The sequence below is a fragment of the Falco punctatus genome, assembly GCF_963210335.1.
Source record: "Falco punctatus genome assembly, chromosome: 5".
Classification (NCBI taxonomy): Eukaryota; Metazoa; Chordata; class Aves; order Falconiformes; family Falconidae; genus Falco; species Falco punctatus.
Window position 1 is genome coordinate 91990209 of NC_137584.1, and position 22614 is coordinate 92012822.

At 46.9% G+C, this 22614-nt stretch overlaps 2 protein-coding genes across 2 annotated transcripts in view; both read left to right on the forward strand.

The window, feature by feature from the left end:
* The first annotated feature begins 14 nt into the window (after positions 1-14).
* On the forward strand, positions 15-11282 carry MORN2 (MORN repeat containing 2). The gene is given in 3 exon segments (XM_080388675.1): positions 15-1482; positions 1486-1539; positions 2629-11282. Coding segments are annotated over 3 exon segments (300 nt in total). The 5' UTR covers positions 15-1380; the 3' UTR covers positions 2773-11282.
* A 102-nt stretch (positions 11283-11384) lies between these two features.
* Positions 11385-22614, forward strand: part of ARHGEF33 (Rho guanine nucleotide exchange factor 33) — a 37543-nt gene continuing 26313 nt past the window's right edge. The window contains exons 1-2 of the mRNA XM_080388673.1: positions 11385-14181; positions 17559-17608. Coding sequence (XP_080244799.1) covers positions 14160-14181; positions 17559-17608 — 72 coding nt within the window. The 5' untranslated portion in view covers positions 11385-14159. The remainder of the gene's footprint in view (positions 14182-17558; positions 17609-22614) is intronic.

The following is a 22614-nucleotide window of genomic DNA, read 5'->3' on the forward strand; positions in this document are numbered from 1 at the left end:
CTCATGGCGTGCGGTCCCGAGGTGCTGCGTGTTTGAATATATGTATTTGAATTTCAGCCAACAGTTGTAGCAGTGACACTGGTTGGCCGTGTCTCCACGGGTGCTGCGAGTGTTTAAAGCGTCCCTTGCACGCACAAATAAAGACACGTATGGGAAGAAAATCTTGGCAGGGGCCAACCCCTTTTGCAAAACTGAGTGTATGGGATTAAAACGGAGGAAATCTGCACCAGTTTCAAGGTGAGGGTTACATAAGTGACCAGTGACTCCAAAGCTCTGCAGCTGAGGTGGGGAGGCCCCTCTGGAGACCCCCGGACATCTGCACGGTCACCCACAATGGCTGCCCTGGACCACATCCCATCGGGTCTTGACTATCTCTGTGGACGGAGACTCCACAGCCCCTCCGGGCAACCTGTGCCAGGTTGGAGCTGAAAGCAAAGAGTTCTGACGTGCGGAATTAGACTCTATAACTCGAAAGTTATAAAGTAGGTATGTTTATTGCGCGCAGATGCACGGGGGATCGCTCCTCCACAAGCGTGCATACCCGAAGTGACGAACCATCCCACATTTATACAATGAAACAAATGAATATTCAATTAACGCCTATACATATTCGTTACCTAAACCCGCTTCGTATGTTAATTAGCTTATCAGTCCTTTGCCTGGAACGTGGTGGTCTTGCAGGTTTGTAGGTGATTCATGTTCTGGTGACCATCCGATCTTCTCCAGCAAGGAGACTTAGCACTCCTTCCCTCTAGATAGCCTTGGAATGTCTCTCATCCTTTTCTCATTCTTTTTTAAATAGCCCCTTTGTTAGAGGAAGAGGGGCAGGCATCTCCTCAAAACTGTAGTTGTCTCCTCAGAGCTGTGTGCCTATGTGACCAGACACCGCACCCATGACCACTCACCATACCCACATTCCTGGAGCAGACATATACAATCAGTTGGTGTCCATCGTCCCCATTTCACACTATTTCTCCATATCGCTACCAGCAAAAGCAGACTATTGCCCGAGTAGCACACTGCCCTGGCTGCTTAAGAACCTCCCACAGACACAGCGAGGCTGCCCTGGGGCTGTTTCCTCAGGGTTCCTGCAGACAGCCACCACCCTGCCGGTCCAGCGGGGTCTGCTCTGCCCCATGCCAGCTCCCCACCGCCCCCACAGCGGGGCTCGGTGCTGGTGGCAGGTTGGGTAACAAGACTGCTGCTGGCTTGCACTCCGGGCACGGCACCCAACGGCACCTGCTCCGGCAGGCCTTGTGTGCTCCGAGGGCCCACCTCTGGGAGCCGTCTGTCCACTGGAGACGGAGTCTGCGCTGGGAGAAGTGGGGCTGTGCAACAGGACAAATGCACTGCACAATCTCATAGGTTTTTGCCTCTCAGATGCTCTGTCTTGAAGTGAAAACACCTGTCTCCCAGCACTCTTGTTTCCTAGAGGGGGAGTGCAAAAGGACACCCAGGGGTGTGCTTGAGAGGAACGGTCATTGACTCCACACCAGTGCCAATAGAAATACATACATTGGCAGCTGGGAAAATGACAAGGTAACTTTAAGTATTCCTTCATTTTAAAATGTCTCTGGGTTTGGAGTGGGGCATGTCTCATCATATCCACCTTACAAAGGCATAGAAAGTCATTAACCTGAAAAGGATCAGACCAATGCCACAGGGTCTTCTTCCACCTGGGAATCTTGTCACAGCCCAGTATGAAGACTTGAGACACCTGGGGTCTTCAGATGTCCTGCTGCCTCTCGAGGCTCCTGCAAACACACTGGTCATTGCTGGCAGGCAGGCCCTGGTGAAACACCCGGGCAGCGTCTACTGCGCTACCCTGAAAGCCCAGCATGGATGGGCTGCGCACAAACAGTGGGCTAGGCACGGCCCTGCTGCACGGGCGTATGCACCACACACACACCCCACAGAGAAACAAGAGCCCTGGCCAGCGACAGGTTCACTGTTGTTTGGCTGCCCTTGGTTACGGAGTCCCTCAGGAATGAATCAGTAAGTGTAGGAAAACTGCTTATTTTGTTGATGCTGGAGAGGAGGCAGTCCTTGAAACAAGACAAATAAGGGTCTGCAATTAGGAAACAGCATCTTGTGGCTTTATTAGATCTAGTCTGGACTTTTTTTCAGTGTCTAAGAAGAATATCGGTGCCGTGATAAGAATTAAGATCGTGTCACAGAAGTGCTTTACAGCGCAGATTTAAATCCCCAGGCATGGCTTAGTGGCCTAGGCTGAACAAATGAAAGACCTGTGCTGCATTGATCCACAGAAAGAAATTCCAGCAAATTTAATTAATCCCTCAGGCTGTCAGGGTAGATGAGTTATTTGCAGGGCTGGGGACAGCAGTTCTGTGCTGCATAGATTGTTAAGGTCCTGTAAGCCTACCAGCAGTGGAGGGGTTTATTGGACACTGTGGCTGGCCACAACCTTCTGAGCTCTTACCTGAGATCCTTGCAGAAGCAGGGACCTGTCTAGATCTGAAAGAACAGTCACTCTCCTCTCCATTATCATAGCTGCATATGATAGCAGACTCAAAGGCAGCAATCTGAAAGGATATTGTAATGAAAGAAAATCATGCTGTAAGCATAAACAGTAACCATTGCCTTTATCCTTCATCTCATTAAACGCAGATGAATGGCACTGGAAGGCTAGAACATCCTTCTGGGGCAATTTATGAAGGCGAGTTCAAAGACAAGTTTCACAGGCCTGGAACCTACACATTTCCAAACAGAGAGAAGTCCATTGGACCTTTCAAGGAAAACAAGTATGTTTGAAATGGAAGAGTCAAGTAGTCTTCTCTATTAGTTTTGATTTCATAAGCTGTCAAGTACATATAAAATTCACCCAGCGCAGGAGTAGGCTTCTTTTGCTACCAGTGAAACTTGCACTGGGTATCTGAGATTGCTGATCCCAGCTGTATCCTTTTCATTAGATCAGCCAAAAGTCTGTGATTCATTCCCAGTCAGAAGTTTTCAAGACGGTTACTCCACGCGCCCACCTTTTGTTACCACGTTTCTGGGCTCAGGCTGAGTTCAGAGAAATAGAACAATTCAGGCCCCTTTCAGCGCTGTTGTTTCAAGCTGTCTGCCTACAGATGTGTGCAAAAATACAGCACTGATTTGCACTGATAGTTTGCAAAGTTTGTGTTTACTTATTTTTTTGAGGTAAAGTACAAATTTCAGAGACATGGGAAAATGTGGAGGTTTACTTTAATTACTCAGAATAAAATATATTAATGGCACTCATATAAACATCAGCTGAGTTAATTTCTTTTGAATAAGGGTGTGTGTTTTAAATTGCTAAGATACCAGCTTTTCCTAAAACAAGAAGCTGATACCCACTTCATAATCCACAGAGCAGATTTAATGTGAAAATTAACCGTAAAAAAATGACATGAGGATGTTCATGTTTATTCTCCTTAATTACTTCTCTGTCAAATTTGCTAAGTTTGATTTAGGTTTAATTTTTCTTTAAGTACCTCCCCAGTCCAGTATCTGAAAAAAATCTAAAATGCACGTTTGTTAATGTGTGGTCTTTAATCAGAAAAAAAAGCTCTGTCTTGCCCTGCTGACCAAAAATAGTAGCCACAATAGTCCTAGAATGATGACCGATTTATTTTTAAAGGATCAGACACCAAATGAAATACATGTTACAGAATGTACCTGGATACAAAATGGGAATCTGTATGACAAACGTTTTGGGAAAAAGTAAAGACATCTATTTCAATGCTTTAGAACAGAGTGAAGTTATGCCTCTATTACAGTGGCGTGTTAAAATGTGCTACAGAGCTTCTGTCTTTTGTTTTCATGACAAATGTGAATTCTGCACGATGTCTAAACCTGTGCGTATGCATTACTTCAGTGAGGGCATTCATCATTAGATCACCTACACTGATTTACAGGCATTTTCCCTCGAAAATCTTAGGGTGATGCCTCCACTCTCCTGTGAAAATACAGCACATTGCAAAGGGGCCAGCACAATGCCTGTCACTAGCAGCTGATTTGTAGAGAAAACCAGCTGGTTCTGATTTGAACTTGTGATTTCAACAAACTAAAATGCTGACGTAGATACACCCTTGGCAGCAGAAATCCAGTCTTTGCCAGCCACTGCTGTTTTCACCACGGAATTAAGACTTCTCCTTTTTGACGCTGGTTTGTGACTGTTAACATGCACCAGACCCAATGCAGGCTATTTTGCCAAGTTTCAGGGTTGCTAGTTTCCACCCGCTTTCCTATTTCCTCACGGAAATAGGTCTCAGTTCACCAGATCACTGTGGCTTTCATGAGAACATAAATAGGCAGCACCATACCAACTTGCTGTGGCTGCTGGGTGGCTTCATTTTTTAAGGGAAACAAATCTCCGCTGATTGATTTTCAAAGTTATTTTCCACTCATCTGCAAGGGATGCTGATGCACAGACCTTTCTTCTTTATAGCAGTTTTCAGCTATAATGATAAGCTTGATCACAGCTTTCAAAGATCTGCAAAAATATATGGTTTATGAGGACTGAATTCACACGGCATTTACTTTTTTTTTCTTCCCCACAGGAGGCTGTAAATCCTTGTACTGTGTCATAACAGCATGTAGCAGGATGGGGAAAAGGTAAGAGAGGATGGATTTTTACAGCGAGAAGATCACACAGTAACAACTGGAAGCACACACTCAGACATCTTTAAGATGCCCCTAATGAAAATCAGGATAAACTTCATATGACTTAATTCCTGGTAACTTCAAATCATGACTGGAGCTATGAAGTTTTGTGAAGCACATGTCAGTAGTAAACAAAATTAAGTTACTTTTCAGACTGATCAGCTGAAGTCTTCTAAGTGAAAACCTTAAAGAAATTAAGTTGGATAGGGTGAATTTTTAAGTGGAACAGCTGATGACTAGGATTTTTTGATTTTTTTTTTTGTTATTTTAACTTGCCTTAGGTATGTCTTTCTCCCCGAGTTTCAAAAAACCCTGTCATCAACAAATTAAGCCTAATTTATGCTCAACTCTTCTAACCTTCCCCAGAAAACAAACCTCACCACTCACAGAAGCTTTTACAAACACAGGGCTCATACGATCACGTTTACCCTAAGCCAGACTTGCATAGTGGGGTCTAGATAGAGAGCAGGTGCAGCTGTAACGTAGTTACTCCTCACAGGTCAAGCCAGTAAGTGCCAGGCTCCAGTACCAGACTGCTCAAGGACCATGCACCAAAGCTGCTTTTCTCTGGGAGGTGCACAGGAGAGTGCAGAGGGGAGACTGATTGCTGCCACTGGCCTATCAAAAAGTCTAATGCAATGAAAAATCTATTTCTCTTTTTGTTTGGTCGTCAAAGGTCTCTGCACTATGAATCTAAATACTTTGCTTTACAAAGCAGAAAAACTACTTTATAGTTAAAAAAACCCACAACATACCAGTGCTGTCAGGAAAAAATGTGTGTTGAGTCTTTGCTTGCCAGATACTTAATGGAGTTTTAGTAAATACCTGTCCTTGTCTCCATTTGCAGACACAGTGTACAAATGCTGTTCCTTCAGCTTTGCCTTCAAATATTCAGCTCATTTTGCTAGGATCTGGAAAACTCTTGGGCCCTGTGGTTTATTAGCAAAATGAAGAAACAGCACATTATCAGCAGGCTGAAACATACTGGGCCACCTGCAACAAAGCAGCTCATAGATTATTTGGCAATATAATGCCTTTCAGCCCTTCTTCTTAAAGCTGTCTGCAGGAAAAATTCCATTTGGTATGTTTTGTTCATAGATTCATGAAGCTACATGCTTCTCTTTTGATTTATTAAAAAAAATATTTTCTAGCTTGAGCTGTTTGTTGAATTCACAGGTATCTTTGACCCACCAAAAATGCACTTTCCAGAAGACCCCTTCAGAATTATAATTTTCATTTTGTTCAGTTTCATTGTTTTACTCCTGAAATAGCCAGCTCCAAAAAAGAAATACATCTGTCCCCAGTCCCTGACTTCAGACATTGCAGCACCTGCACAGAGCTGCTGTTTACCTATAAGCCTATCCTTTCAGCTCCTTTGCTAGGACTCCATAAGAATCACAGAATGGTTTGGGTTGGAAGGGACCCCAAAGACCCCCCAGTTCCAGCCCCCTGCCACGAGCAGGGCCCCCTCCCCCCATCCCAGGCTGCTCCCAGCCCCGTCCAGCCTGGCCTTGGCCACTGCCAGGGATGGGGCACCCTCAGCTGCCCTGGGCAGCCTGGGCCAGCGCCTCGCCGCCCTCACGGGGAAGAATTTCTTGCCAATATCTAATCTGAATCTCCCCCCTTTCAGTTTAAAGCCAGTACCCCTTGCCCTGTCACTAAATGTCCTTGTAAAAAGCCCCTCTCCAGCTAAAAAGCTACAAAACAAAGTCAAAACAACAACGATAAAAGTCACCTCCTGCAGGCGCTGGAAGGCCCCAATAAGGTCTCCCCAGGGCCTGCTCTTCTCCATGCTGAACAACCCCAGCTCTCAGCCTGTCCTCACAGGAGAGGACCGTGATCACACTCTAGCACCGCGATCAGCTTCATGGCCTCCTCTGGACTCTCTCCAACAGCTCCACGTCCTTGTGCTGGGGCCCCCTGAGCCGCCGCAGCGCTGCAGGTGGGGTGTCACAAGAGCGGAGCAGAGGCCATCATCACACATCACCACACGTACCTGTGCTGCACGGCAATTATACTGATTTAGGCCGTGCGGTTTTACATTTCAGTTCTCTGCCTGAAGGATATATTTGAAGCAGATCTTTGTCTTTTGGGGAGAAATTAGTCTGCCTTTTGTTACCGTTCCTCCTCCTTTATGTCTCCCTGCTCTTATGCTTTGGAGTAATTCACTGGACTGGCTCAAACCTTTTCCTGACACCCCTGGCCTCGGGTTACCTGCGTTCTCCCCATGCTTTCTTGACACCCTTTGGAGCAAAAAGCCCTGCAGGACCTTGGTGAAGAAATGGAGCAGCCATGGAGGGCTGCTGCCTCCCACTCACCCGTTTCCCTCCAAACCCTTACTTATTTTGCCTCAAAGGAAATTTTTCATGATCTAACAAGCAACAGAAAATGGACAAGTGCTGGTGGTTGCTGCCCCCCTGCCCTGCTCCTTCGGCAACCTTGTTCTTGGCCCCTGAATGAAAGAAGGGGAGCCCTCTTGGCCCTGGCAGCCCTGCTGAAGCTATGCATGGCTGGAGACTGAGGGTGGCAGAGAAAGCGAGGTGGAGCTGGTCCCATCTCCCTGTTCCCAGCTGCAGGCTGCCTTGCTTGGGTGCCACAGGAGGTACTTAAGAGCCTTCGAGCTCAGGGAAGTAGCAGAGACCATATTAGCACTCCGCTCTCACCGCACAGCCCCCTCTGTCCGTCACTTCACAAGACTTCTCACCTCCCCCCCTTCACAGCAGCATGCAGTTCTAATTAAAAAGGAAGAAAGTCAGTATCGTCTTCTTCCAAGAGCACAGTCCTGATTTTTACATGGGCATGCAAGGATGTGACCTGAAGATTACATAATTAGAAGACATTTGTTAAGCTTGCGTTTTAAATCAGTGATTAGCATGTGACAGTCCCATCCTGGGAAACGTCAAGCCACCATTGCTCTTTCTCTCTCTCTCTCTCTCTCTCCTTTCTTGCACAGTGCTAATTCCCAACACTGGCAACCGCCAGTGCTGAAGGATCTTCAACTAGCCTGGGGTAAGTTTAAAATATACTCGGCACGGGATGAAGAGTGGGATTAATAATACAATTTTTCATATTATTGGGAAAAGCTAGTCATAGCTATTTAATATTGCATGCGCAGCACATAACATAGTATTTAAAGTGTTTTCCATCTTCAGTGCCCACAGTTATTTCCAGCTTTCTTCTAAGACTGTGTATGGAGATCTAGCTTCTTAGTGTGCTGGAGAATCTTGTAAGGATGCATTTATAGTAAGGTCTCTAAAATACAAGGTTAAAAAGACCTTTTTTGCTCTTACTATTTAAGAGCTAAATTGAGGTATCATGCTGAATTGAAGTATTTGAATGACAACTATGTTAGAGTTAGCTGGAGACAAAGCACGAGAGTGGTGAGAGTAAATCACTGATTATTTGCTTTCTTTAGAGGACTGGGGGTTGATCCCCAAGTGGGATATTTAAAACAGCCAGCAATCTCAGCCAGCAGGATTGAGACAATCACCAGGAATATCACAAGCATTTATTTAGGAAAATTGTGGATGTTTAACACCTGAAGCAGCAAAAGTGCATATGGATTACCCTGCACTGTTACCCATGTCATGATTTCAGAAGCAGAATGGGACAGAAAGCCAAACTAACAATAACTGTGGTCCATCAAGGCTAGGCTGTAAATGCTTTACTGAACTTTGCCTATTTGCATGCTGATGCTCAGGGTATTTGGCTTAACAAACGATCCTCCGCACAGCTGATCGTTTCTCCTAGTTGTGCCATTCCCTATGGGGGTAGCGCTGGAAGGGTGAGCATGCTCACACAAATGCAGTGCAGGCTGTGAGACCTGCCTCCCCCCTTCCCTTTCCTGGTTTGTGTGGGAATTCCACCCCTGCGCTGCCCCAGTGGCACCTTGCTCTGGTCTTCAACCCTGCGCCTGGGGGATTGCTGAAGAAGGCAGCCTGCTGGGCCCTCCCTGTCCACCCACACCTTCTCCCTCGGGGATCTCAGGGGAAGTAGGTGCTGGCTCAGGCTCTGTTAACTTTCATATACTGCCTGCTCTGCTCTAGGGGGGCTGCAGTGGCAGCTGCTCGTACAAGGTGTCAGGGCAGCATTTTTTGCTGGACACCAACAGCCAGAATCATGGCTATCGCTAACGGCAGAAGAGACACTCAGCTCTGGTTCTTGGGCTCAGCAGATGCAGCTGCTGGAGGGAAGACAGAGACAAAAGGGGAAAATACTTCCTTTTGCCACAATGGAGGATTCTGGTGGTTTTAACACCCTGAAACTATTCTCTGAGCTTAGCTCCAGAGATGTCATTCTGGCTTGTTGATAGCTGCAAGAGGGTAAATGAGTTTTAATGCTCAGCTCTGAAGAAACAAGCGCGTCTCTGCCATTTCTGGTCCCTAAAGCAGGGGAGCCATGGGCTTGGGTTGCAGGCCAAGACAGTCTGCTGATGTATTCACATGAGTGGGTGTTGAGCCTGTCCGGTGGGGAGCTTGCAGAGGAACATCTTATTGATGAGGAAACTACCCTGTGTGGTGGGCTGGTGTATCAGCCAGACCTGCTGGTGTATCAGCCAAACCTTGGATTTGGTGTGGGTGGAGGCCTGACAGTGGTTTAAGAAAGCAGCTGCATGAAGGGCTTGTTCTCTAAGCCTGCTAATGTGCACATGCATCCACATATATGCATATGGGAAGGGGTTAAGGGTGTGGGGCTTGCTAGTACTGAGAAAAAAAGGTGAAGGGGTATGTGTTCCTTTTGCAGCTTTTAGCTGCCTCAAGGGGGTTGTAAAGCAGATGGAGTCCAGATTCTTCTCAGAGGTGCACAGTGAAAGGCAAATTGACACAAGCTGCAGCAAAGGGAAACCCTGAGACTGGACGTTAGGAAAAATATTCTTCCCCAGGGTACTGGAGGGCCCAGAGAAACTGTGAAGACTCCAGTGTGGGAAATATTCAGACTGGAGCTGGACACAACCCTGAGGAACCTGATCTAGTTTGGGGTTAGCCTTGATTTGAGCAGGAAGTCAGACTAGAGATACACAAGTGTTCCTACTCACCTGGACTCTGCTGTGAGGTTATGACTTGTTTGCTGCCAGCAGAGACAAGGATTTGACCAAGCAGCATGTGGGGCCAAATATCAGTCCTATTTTACAACCCCTTTTTGCCCCTTTTAGGAACAAGCCAGACACTGTTCAGCCAACTCAGGCTGACTGAAACCCTTGTCCCTGCTGTGGACAGCATTAACAGCTTCCCCACCCAGCAGTCAGGGGGAACAGAGGACAAGCATTTGCTCCAAACCATGGTGAGATGCACCTTCTGTTTTAGTGATGAAGGACTGACTAGTTTTGCTCCATATGTTCAGCAGTTTAGAAGAACCAGGGAGAGGCAGGCAATGTTACATATTCATGGAATCCAGCAGTGAGCCCTAAATGCCAGAAAGTAGCCAACGTAACACAATTACTTAATGTAAAAAAGACAGAACTGAGAGGTGACTCAGGAAATTGCAGGCTGCACTACAGGACACAGAAAAGACAGTTACTCTCATAAAACAGGGAAGATTTTCTGGACCCACTTAACCAAGGTCAACCTACTTTGCAGTGCAGTCATATAGCAGAGTTCCTGGTGGTGCCTGGAGCAGGAGGGGATGGCAGCATCCCCAGTGTCCCAGTTTCAAAGCTGCACTCCTGAGCTCTGCAGAGGACAGACACTGTGCTCAAACATTGCCCTTGTCTGCAGGAATGTGATGTGGAGGCTCCTCAGTTAAATCTCCATGCTGTACGGGTATTGTTTTGAGCTTCCTCTATAAGGAAAAATTAATTCTGATACCCAGGAACCCACAGTGTTTTTATAACCCGAGAGATAAGATGAATGCCAAAGGGTTGAAAGTGCGTGAGAACAGAAGACAGGTAATGGGGCAATGACACATCTTCATATGAGCCCTTCTTCTATAAGTATAACTTCTCATTAAAACCTTATGTAGGTTATTTTTCTCCATATCAGACAAACGTCCTTCTTTGAGCTGGACCCAAGATGTTTCATGTCATCACCTGCAGCATAGCAGAATGCCCTCCTGTGAGCATCTCTTAGATGTATCAGGGAGGTTTCCAAGTGATAGCAGAGGGTAGCCACAGATGCTCTTTGTGTTGCATCCTTTGCTCTGAATCACTGTGAGACTGGACTGATAGCATGGGGACCCAGGACTGACTGCTGGGGAAAGGATCCTGCTGAAGTGGGACCGAGACAGACACTCATGCATTTTGAGGTCGCATGTCTGGGAGGGGCTGTTCTAAGAGCGGAAATAGACAGCACTTGGTGGAACTGAATTATGCTTTAATTCTGGCTTTTCCTCACCTTGGATGTCTGCCATTGCAACCTGTTTACACATTGTTTCCTCATGCATTTCCACCCCCTGACTTCCCCACTTAAAGCTATGCAGCAGTATGGGTTAGAGATTCTCATTTTTGCAAGCTCCCACAATAAATGTTCTTGGTACCAGCAGGGTATGGTCACCCTGCCTTGTGAAGGCCGGAGGTATGAATGTCCTGTTATCACTGGAGATTAAGGGCTCCTTGGAATAATTCAGCAAGTTGATAGTAAAATTATAAAATCTTTAAGACAGGCTAAGCAGTTAAGTGTATTTAATGGTACATTAATATAACTAATGGTACATTAATATAACTAATTAATATCACTAATATATATAACTATAACTAATGGTACATTAATATAACATGATATAACTAATTATATCAACATATAATTGATATTTGTAATTATTATTATTAATAGTTAACAATTATATACTGTTATTTTGCTATAACTGGCAAGGTAAAACTTTAATAATATAAAAGCTGAATGGGTAAAAATATGTATATGTTCTTGTTAAAAAGAAAATAATTAATGATTTTTCAACAAAAAGCTGTTTTCATTGTTTTCAGTGAAAATTTTTCTCACAGAATGTTTATGTTTCTATCATATCTGTTTTGCCCGTTTGTTCCTTTTCCCCCAATACTTTAAAAACATTTCTCAATTCTGAAACCAGTTCTCAGTCTTAAACATGCTGGTCCCAGTTCAATGGCCCACTAACAAAAGCCTCATGAATTTGCTATGGCATCGACTAGTCTAAACCGGCACGATGCTATGGCATCGACTAGACTAAACTAAACAAGCTGCAACTGAAGTTGAAGTTAGAAGTCTGTTTCACACACAGACCCAAACTTAGGTACCTCCTCCCCAAAGCTACTAGAGGGGAGGTTTAGTTACTTTAAAAACAACTGCATATTTATGTGTTTCAAATAACATTCTTGCCATTCTTTGGAATAGCTATCAGAAAAACAGTTACTGGTTTATTCTGCTAAAGAGGGCTGGACCAGCCAGCACAGGAGGTGAGGCTGAGGGAGTGGGTTTGTCCAGCTCGGGGAAGGGAAGGCTGGGGGAAGCTAGCCTGCCACAGCCATCTGCAACTCCCTAACAGGGGTTATAGACCAGACAGTCAGGCTCTTCTCACAGACACCGTGAAAGGATAAATTGCCACGGGCACAACGTGCAACAAGGGAAACCTTAACTGGCTATAAGGAGAAAATTCTTCCCTAAGGGAGCAGTGCAGCCCTCGGACCCGCCCACGAAGTTTGAGAAGTCTTCAGCCTGGGAGATATTCAGACTTTGACTAGATATGGCCCTGAGCAATCAGCTCTAGCTTTGGGGCTAGCCTTGCTTTGAGTCAGGTAAGAACAGAGGTCCCTGCCCATCTAAACTCTGCCATGAGCCTGAGAGTCTTCAGAACAACACCCACCCCACCCCTTTTACACTATCAGCTGATAGAAAACAGATTTAATAAACGATTACATTTATCTCACTGTAACCAGTCATCCACCTAGAGGCTCTCCCAGCCTGTCTGTACAAAGCCCACATCCAAAGTCCCTCCACCTTTGCTCAAGTGTTCCACAAGATCCTCTGTCTTGAGAAGACAGCGGATCTTCTTAGGAGGAGATCTCATAAGCAGCTCTCTTACAAATAAGTTTACCCTTTCATTAGTCATCGATTTAAAGAAGATGCTCAACTCTCAAGTCCCTTCAGCACTGTTCTGGAAGCCTTTTCAGTCCACACCACGCCCTCAGCAAAAGGCTGGCCGGGCATGCTGACCACAAGAGGCATCCCTCACCACAGCTCACAAATGCACAAGGGCATCGCCCCCATCTAAGGGGCCATGGTGGTGCCACCATTCTCCTCCCTTTAGAGTTCCACACTGGAAAGCTGTCAGGTCGAAAGTTTGTGGCCCCCAAGCTACAATGCTGACTGCACCAGAAGCAACGGCTTCTGCAGCGATTTCCTAAAGCCACCCAGGGCTCTTTCATCTTTTGCATCTCTCCCAGCTGCTTAATGCTCTGTGCCTTTCTCTGTGCCTGCTTCCCTGAAAACATGACCCCAGGCTTCTCTGAGACACCGCAGCTCTCCTAGCAGAGCTGCATCAGCAGTGCTCTGTGCTGTAATGATGCTGTCCCCTCCAATCCCATTAGCAAAGCTAATGATAACTCACATTGGCCTTGGGCATATCTATGTCAAACAGGAATGGAGATGGGAGATTATTCTAGAGTCCTAAACCACATCTAGTTTCCTGGTAAGGCTGGACAAAAGCAGACTTGAATTAAACCCTGGGGAGAGGAAGCATGGATGTGGGGCAGTGCCCATGCTGATAAGAAGCGTGAGCTGGTGCAATCCATTTTTCTGGGGCTCTGCCTGCGTCATTAATCAGACATTATCTTAAGACTGTTCCTAAGTCCTAACCCCATTACTGGACTGATGAGATGCTTTACCAAGGGAGTGACTTGGGCACGGCATCATGTTCAGTTTGCCCTGGTTTCCAGAGAGGCTGCAACTCTACGCATCGAGGTGCCTTGCAGCACTCCTGCACCTCCAAAAGTCAGGGAGACAACTGACAGAGAAAGCAGGCATGGCAGTACAAGTGCCTCCAAAGTGCCCAGGATTGTGCAGCAGCAGCACTGTGAAAGCAGTATCTCCATGGCCCAAACACAAGTTTGGAGGACATTTGGGGTGATTAGTTGCATAGCAAAAAGCTGGTTCTCTGATGCAGAGCACCCATGCAAGATGTTCATGTGCTGTTCAAAATACATCTCATTTTGCTTCTGTGTTCATGCAAGAAGCATCTTGCTGAGCAAATAGTCTCTGTGGGATTACACAGTACTTCTTAGTCACCCACATAAGCACAAATGGACTGGGGCTGGGAGGGAAGTGTTTGTACCAGCACCCACTCAGCTTGTGGAGGCACTGTGAACCCAAACAAACCTTTAGGATGCCTCATTCCCTCTCAAATCCCTCCTCCTCCTCCTTTTTCTTAACTTTGAGCATCTCCGCTCAATAAACCCTTTCTGCATCTTTCTGCACTCAGGGTTCAGACCTGCTGACCCATCACAGGGCTCACATGTGGGCAGCTCTAAGCCATGGGATGTTCCCAGTGACCAGCCAGAACCCTCCAGAGTGAGGACAGGAGTCCCTGCAACCAACTCTATAGCAACCATGGACTCAAACAAACAAGAAGGTAAAGCATCCTCTTATTTCACTTCTTTATAGTATGAAAGACTGAGGAAGAAACCTGCTGTCATATGACTTGTCTGTTTGCAGCTGCCAGCCAGCCCCCCGAGAGCATTTCTTAGCCATGGCAGCTGTGGGCAAACGCTCTCTTCTTTTAGTTTCACAGAAATATCTGGGGTTTGAAGTTTTTATTTCTTATTTTAGAAACACCTCCCTCTCCCCTCTGGAAAATAATCCTGTGGCATGTGTAATGTCCAACATGGGGAAGTCGTTCCCTCAGACCCACTTCTGCCTTGGGATGTACAGAGACCTCTGTCAAAAGGTCAAAAGCTATGTCTTACACGAGGGCACTATGATGAGGATCTGCTTCTCTCCCCCACATGCTCTGTTGCAAGGGGTTCTCGTTCACGTCAGTGCCACAATGCAGACTTCAGCACCAATAGAAGCGCCAGGATGTGTCCAGAACGCGCTGCTTGCATGCAATCAGTCCTGCTACAGTCAGCAGCACTTCTAAGAAGTCTGCAGAACTCAGGGGGTTCAGGTACAGGGTTTTAGTGGTTATTTGCTTTAGATGTTCTTTTTGCAGAGAAATGTGGGGCTGGTGGTACTTGCTTTCCACCCCAAACCCCTTGCAGCATTGTGTTCTGCCTTGCCACCTCAGAGGCAACTGTGTCCGTGTGGTGAGGAGCTCTTGAAACTACGAGGAGCACGGGAAGCAGCTTTAGGAGTGCCCCAGCTGTCAGCTTAGGAGAGAGCCCGGACCACCTCTTTGCCTCTTAAAAGATGTTTGGTGGTGCTAACATTCATTCATGGCATAGGTAACAGAAGAGTTAATTTCTCTTTTACTATTATTCTAATTTGACTAAATTAGGTCTGTGTGCCTACCTAGGCCCCTGCGATACAGCAGGCTGAAAAGGAAATTAACTCAGGGATTTTTCCAATTAATTGGTATGCCCCCACGGGCTGTAAATGTTCACTGCAGAAACTGGGAGATAACCACCAACTTCCTTGCTTCCCACAGCGCAACTGTGAGAAGCCTCCTCTGCTCCACCTCTTAGGAGTGACTTTGTAGAAATGATATGGGTTTTGACTGCATCCATGCACAGAGTGCTTCTGCTTCTGCTCATGGCAAAGCTGGGAGGTAAAATCACAGTAGCAGGGATCCTCTCCTTTCTTCTGGTCTTGCTCAGGAGCAGTTCCTCGCTTTGAGTGTGTCCAAGGTCATTACAGACTGATCTGTATCTAAACCCAAATATCCCTACAGACTTCTGCAGGGCTTGGGTCAAGCCCTCAGTTATGTACCAGACTGAAAAACACCCAAAGAAAATATGAGGAGAGACCATGGCTCTTCCTCGCTATGCTGTGCTTTTATGTGACGTCTCTTAGCCCTTCACAAAGCTCAGCATTCAATACATCCACCACTTTGCAAAACCAGCACTTCCTAGTCCTCACAGCATCTGGTTAGTATTGTGCTATTAATTAAGAAACATGTCCTCTTGCTCTTTTTGGGTCAGTCATTACCACCCCACAGTAAGAATCCAGATGTAACATTTACATCAGAACAGACACGTACCTCAGCTATCTTGATTTGGGAGGATCGTGGTACACACCAGCTGCCTTCTCAAGCCTCAGCTCCAGACATTGTGAGAAAGCTTCATCGTCCACTTCAGGCCAGAAATCAGTTTCTAGCTGATTGGTTGCAGAGAAAATCTGAAAAAAAAAGACCCAGAAGGGCCAAAGCTGGAAATTAAAATAATCTGTTTGAAACTTGGGACGGTGCAGGCTGGCTGATGAGTTTTTACACCAACCAGCTGGCAGTTTGGAGTCATGGCTACTTCTCCCAGTTAGCCATCTGCCCCTTGTTTTCCTCGGGAGGAACCTCAGAGGATATTCCCCAGAGGGTCGGTGTCTGACCCTGCTACCCAGCCCCGTGGCTGCGAGCCCGGCCAGCGGAAGGAGAAGGTGGCATATGGGCAGAGAGGGGCACACGGCCTCTCCTCCTCTGCCTCACTTCCGCAGTTGCTGGGGAATTCGCTCACGGAATCAGAACAAATCCTGGAGACCAGAACAGGGCCAATTCATAGGTGCCCTTGGCGGTAACCCATATTCCCCCTCAGGGGTACAGAAATCAGAACGTAGCTGTGCCTTGTAAAGCTCTGACTTCCAGGCTTCAGCTTTCTACTTCATGTGCTGGCCAACTGCATAGAGTCCTCACTGCACCTTTTTAAACCTCTGCAGGATTGAATTTCTGTGGTCTTAAAAGGCCCAGGTGAGTAAGGCACTGAGCATCTGCAGCCAGCGTGGAAAGAGGGAGCCTGGCTGCCCCTAGAACTGGGCATGGGGTCACCACTCATGTCTGTGATTGGCGGCAGAGATGGTGAAGCAAATTGGAGGCAAAAGAAAACCCGCTTCATGAAGTGACGTTGCCAAGAGGGGGGGGTGTGGGTGGATGATACAGATGAGGAACTAGGTGGGTGACATGGTGTTTTCTGGGAGTGGTGGCCAGCCAGGGAACCTGATGCACCAAGTAACGTAGGAACCAATAGCCGTTGGAATGCAATTCTCTGAAAGTGCAATGGTAGCAACAACCAGCAATAATTTCTGTTGGATAATTGAAGACTTCTGCACAGAAGAGACAATGTTAGATGAGGAAATAATAAAGACTTGGTTTCAATCAAGAACCCAGTAATGCCTACAGATCATGTCCCTGCAGTGTCCAAAACAGTTCTGCAAAATAGATATAAGCTCCTCTGTGAGCTAAATCTGTTTCAGAAATGTTAAGTCTAGCTCAATTGTACAGGATCAGATGGGATCACAATGCCACAAAAACCTAGGAATGATGAAACTGCTGAAAAGATGTATTGCTTTCGTGTTACAAAAGACATTGATTACTGCTTGGAATGTATTGTGACAAAACATAACTTAGGGCTTCAAATATACAGATCAGCCTTTTGTGGAGATAATAGAAATATGTACAAATATAGCAGAGGATAAAATCGACAAGTTCAGAAGAGAGATGGATCAATAATGCTTTAGGGGGGAAAAAACTGTGTTACTTAAGGCTGGTATACAGAACTGAACGTCGCAGGGAGCAATTCAGTCCTAATTACACACGCAAGCTTTCTTACCTCTTTGCATGGATCAGCTCTGGACAGGCACAGGACAGCAAATGAGGTGAATTTAATGTCTGATTTAGGTGAGCCATTCCCATTTTATAATTGCAGTTTATTTTACAAACAATATGGTGTTCACACCTCCTAAAGTGAGACTTGAGTCCTTTAAAACTGATTTGTACTTCAAGAGGGACTTCAAACCCTCTGTTCCAGTTATTTATAGCAACCATAATAAGTCATGTTAATTGACTGAAGTTCTTTATTCCCACAGGAGAGACTGAAAGTGTGCCTGTGAGTACCCCCGCAACACAGATTTCCCAGGTAAAGATGAACAAAATGCCCTAAATAACTCCAAGAGTTTAAAGAGTTACTAATAGATAAACAGTAGTTAAAGAGCTAAATTAGGTGGAAGGAAAAATGTAGGCACTTACAAGGAACATGGCAACTAAAATGTGCACACTGCATGAATAAATGCCATATATACTACATCTTGGGCCTCTTCTTAAAAGACACCAGTAAAATTTCTCTGCTCACAACCAGTTGTGTTTAGATAGGTGATCTGTGAGTTCAGCTAATTAACTATCTGGCATCATTAGCATCAATTACAGAATGTCAGTTCACTGGGCTCGAGGGAGATTTCATGGCTGAGCTCTGATGAGCTTTCACCAAACCTGATGAACCGTCCCAGGGGCAAGGATGTGCTGATTGACATGGGGCAGGGGTGTCTTCTCCAGCAGGAGGCCAAGTCTCCTGTGGGGCGCTGGCTTATCCTGGCAGCCTCACAGCTCCTTGGAGCATGGCGTGCTCTTGTTGCCTGATAATCCAGAGCAGCTGGGTTGGTCAGAGCATTGGGTCTTGTTGCATGTCTCTGCCTGGCTCCCCAGCCAGCAGCTTGGAAACCCTGTCTTTGAGCCCAATGTTGGCTCAAGGTGATCAGGACTTCTGGAGTTCTGGGGTTGCTCTTCGAGTTGACATTCTTGCTGCAATTAGCCCCCACGGATGCAACAAGATTGCCTATACCACAGCCCAGGGAGCATCCTTCCTGTAAGATGCAGTTTCAGTGTTTCTACAGTGATGTTTCCTATGCATTTCCAGTCTGCAATAAAGTTTTGAGCACTTTAAACCTTGGCCTGGTTCAATATGGAACCATACCCCTGAACTGGAAACCCTGACTGTTTTGAGACCTTTGTCACCACCATTGCAATACTAATGCCCATAACTGCTTGTAAGCGCACCACAGCAAGTAGAGAAGATACTGCTTTCCATTAACTAGTCTGTGCTTCTCTTGCCTCATCCTCCTCGCCCACCCAGACAGCTCCAAGCAGGAGCTGTGACTGGGTTGCTGAAGGGCCCAGCACAGTGGATCCAACATGCATGGAAAGCTAGCAGACTGTTGGGACAGCGTGCTGGGAACACCGTACACATGTGAAAAACCCAGCTGAGATGTGAATACCCTCATGAATCCTTTAAATGAAAGTTACCAGCTGCCTGTCCCTTCTGCTTCAGCGAGGGGCCTATGGACACTGCAGTTACCAAAAAAGATGGCACAGATGTGAAACAAGAGCTGCTGCTAAGTGCCTGCAGCCCCCGTTCAGTATCCCCATCCTTCTCTTCTGTCCTTACCCCTCCTGCTCTGCCTTTATTCCTACCTTCCTTGCCTAGGAATGTAAATACTGGATATAATCCTAGGGCCAGGCTCTCTTCCACTGTAAAATCAGCACAGCTCTGCTGCTTTCCCACTACAAGGCATTGCAAGCTTTCCTAATGCTTAGCTGTAGAAGCGCTGCCCTTAAACGCGGGAGTTAGTAGCTATGCTAGAAATTAGTTGCTCCGTGGTAAAAGCATGTATCATCAGATCCAGGCGTTGCGGCAAGTGTTGGACTTTATGCCAGATTAATTTTGGGCAGTGTCCTCAGGCAGTCCTCTTTCAGGTGACACAGTATTTACTTCTTCAGATCAGCCACATGAGAAAATGTGCAAAGTGATAGTAGATAAGCTGGGGGAAGTAACGCAGACAGAACTCCTTCATGGCCACAGAAGGTTTTGCTTTTTTCTAGGGTACAACAACAGAATTACCCCTGTGCAGTATTTCTTCATCACGAGCCTGTTTTCTAATGTTTTGACAGGCAGGGCCTGTTCTAGTGTAAGGACCATAGGCAGCTGCCCGGGACAGCAGATGCAGATACCCACACCTTTGGAGACACAGAGCCCTGGACAGCCCGGATAGTACTGGGGGAGATATGTGGGGGGACAGGTACTTACGGAAGTAAGGATTCCCTCTCACCCTCTCAGTGGCAGCCAGGGCAGTAAACTTGGCTCACTAAGGCTCTGCCCTCTGCTTCCCATTCCAGCCCTTCCTTCTACAAGCCATCTCTGGCCATGACCATCTTCCCTGGGCTGCCTCCAAGTCTGAACAAAGCTTTAGGCTGCAGGGATGGTCACTACCTTTTGCAAACGGCTCAAATTGCTGGCATCCACCAAGTGGGGACGGGGAGGCTCTGCATTTTGCTGCTTCTGGTCCTGGAAGCAACATTAGTCCTGTCCACCCTATGGGGACAGCATAGCAAGTGAGACTCAGCAAAGGAGATTTCACAGCCATTATATTATATACATATTTTTTCTTAATACATATATTTATAAGAATAGCTCCACTCTTGCAAAGGAAAGTCAAAACCAGGCTGGGAAATGCTCCTTGTATGTCTTCTGATCTCACCCTTCTCCTCCCCTCTAGCCATCGTTACTTCTTCCATGTGCTCAGAGTTCCCCCCTCCACGCTGGGAAACACTTCCTCCCCTCTCCAGGTGGACTTCGACAGAGTTCACATTCGCACTGGGCTGGAGGACAAGTGACAGTCACAACTGACTGCTCCCCAGCGTCCTATTAATCAGTCATGGAAAGAGAGGAGGAGGATCCTTCACTTTTCCACAGGCAGCTACCCACAGAGCACAGGGCAGTTACTTGGTCTTGCTAGAGATTTTACTTGCGTGGTTTTTTCTCACACAGCTGAAAAATATCAGAGCAGTAGGTAAAATGGGAGTCATGGCCCCCACGAAAGACAATCTGCTACAGATTCATGGTGCTGGATCCCTCACTGCATTGCTTTGTCAGGTTTGAGGGCCACACTCGAAAGGCAGGTGGGGGACGAAATGTGTATCTTGTACTAAATTACTTAGATGCTTAAATGCTTTTCTAGAACAGTTCTTGGACAAGTTCGAAGGACTCCCTGTGACCATGCAGATTCATTTATCCTCTAGATCAGGGATCCTCAAACTTTTTAACCAGGGGGCCGGCACACGGATGAAGTGGCAGGGACTCATCTGCGGCTGCTTGGTTTCCCCCCCCCCAACCCCCCGCGGGGGGGGGGGGGCGGGGGGGTTCTGTAAATACCGGGGGCCGGATTGAGGACCCTGGGGGGCTGTATCTGGCCCGTGGGCCGTAGTTTGAGGACCCCTGCCTAGGCACTAGTGAGTTCAACTTAAGTTGTTAAGGTGTGTTCCTTAAGTTTCGCAACTTTAGTGTGTGTTTATTCCCATGATTAGGTGAGCCAGGGCAACACATTACAGTTAAACTGTTGCCATGTTTCCGTGGTAGTAGAAAATCTGTCTTTTATGGTATGTGTTGCACTTTAGAAACACTGAATTGGCTTGACTTTCCAGGGATTCACAAACCTGTGACATGTCTCTCTGGTCCTGTAGGCATGACCACTGGGGCAAGATATAAGCATGGGCTGATGCTTCAACAGAACAGCTTCCATTTGTTGTAGCAGCCTATGGGATTTAAAGGATGGGTTTTTACAGCTTGTCTTTAGAAATGAGCTCAAATTAAAATCCACAGCTCAAGCATCACACTGCACTTAGCAGGAATTCAAAGATAGGGCGTTGTTCCTGGACCACTCCACTCGATTTTGGATCAAATTTGCATCCAATGCCACAAGGCCGTTTGTCTTTCCTTTCTATGCTCTGAGCACTGAGGGCAGTGGAGAGGGAGTGCTCAGGGCATCTCCAGCCGTACAGGCCCTGGCAGATGTGGCTGACTAGTGTTGCTGGCTGCTTTCATCCATCAAGTAGCAACAAAGGTTAATGCGAGTTTTCAGTGTCTGAAATAGCCACTGCAAGCTGCATGGGGCTGAGGGAGGATGTACCAGGCAGGAGACCCCCAGGCTGGGGTCTGGAGCACTGGGAAGGATACGCAAAGAAACCAAGCTAGCACTGTGACTGCGAAAGCAGAGATTGGCCAACAGCAAGCTCCAAAATAATAACTGATTGCCTGCTCTTAGATGCAGAGGATATTTTAGTCCAGCCTTTAGTCCAAGTCTTTTTTTAATCTACCTGAACTCTGCTTTCACAGAGCTTTTCAGTGCACATGGACACCAAAGTCTCTGACGTGGTCCCTTTTTGCTGACTTTTGGTGATGCCTAGCAGCATTTTGACTCTGAAAACTCTAGATCAGCAGTGACTCCCATCCCCGTACCCTTCACAAAGGATCTGTCTAGTTTACTCCCTTATTGGAAGCATCTGAGAAGGATATGGCCAGGTTTGTGGGCAGAAACATTTAATTTTGGGCTTAATCTCCCCAGACATGGTTACCTCCAGGGCCAGCTTCCGGACTGCTCTGCTGCTAGCAAGGCTTGAGGCTGTGACATCTCCATCCTGAAGCAGATCTCTAAAATAGATATATTAGATAGAATAATACAGCACAGCATAGAATAGAACAGCATATTTCAGTTGGAAGGGACAGATCTGACAAATCACCCCTTTTCACTTCGAGGAAATTGTGTGATGCTGAGCCCTGACTCAGGCTGGCAGGGAGACTCTGCCTTGGCAACGTCAGCTCAGCGTGGAAGTCTGCCAAGCACCTACCTGTGAGCAGGGATGGGAATATTAAATTTTTGCACAGCTGCAGTACTTATATCCCCCCTCTTCTCCGGGCATGTATGTTAGGATGTCTGACGATGCTAAGGCCATCTGGCTCCCCCTCCCCCCCCCCCCCCCCCGGCTGATGTATCAGAAGCAGTATGGCCACTGCCGCTCGTAGCAGCCATGGCCCCAAGAAGCTCCTCTAACCCTTCAGGCTGCACTCACAGGTCGTGGGGCAAGAATCCCTGTGACACAGGTGTGTCACAGGAAGGTGTCCACTGTGGCCAGGAAGGGTGGGCAAAAGTGTTGAACCAAGGGGTCTGGAGCTCCAGCTGGCCTGGGGAGTCAGGGTTGACTGCCGGAGGAGGGAATATGTCCCCAGCCTCTGCCCTGTCCCAGCTGCTGTCAGTCCCCCTCCTCCTACCCGGGCAGCTCTGGGAACGCGTGTCCAGCCAGACCCAAGCGGGGACT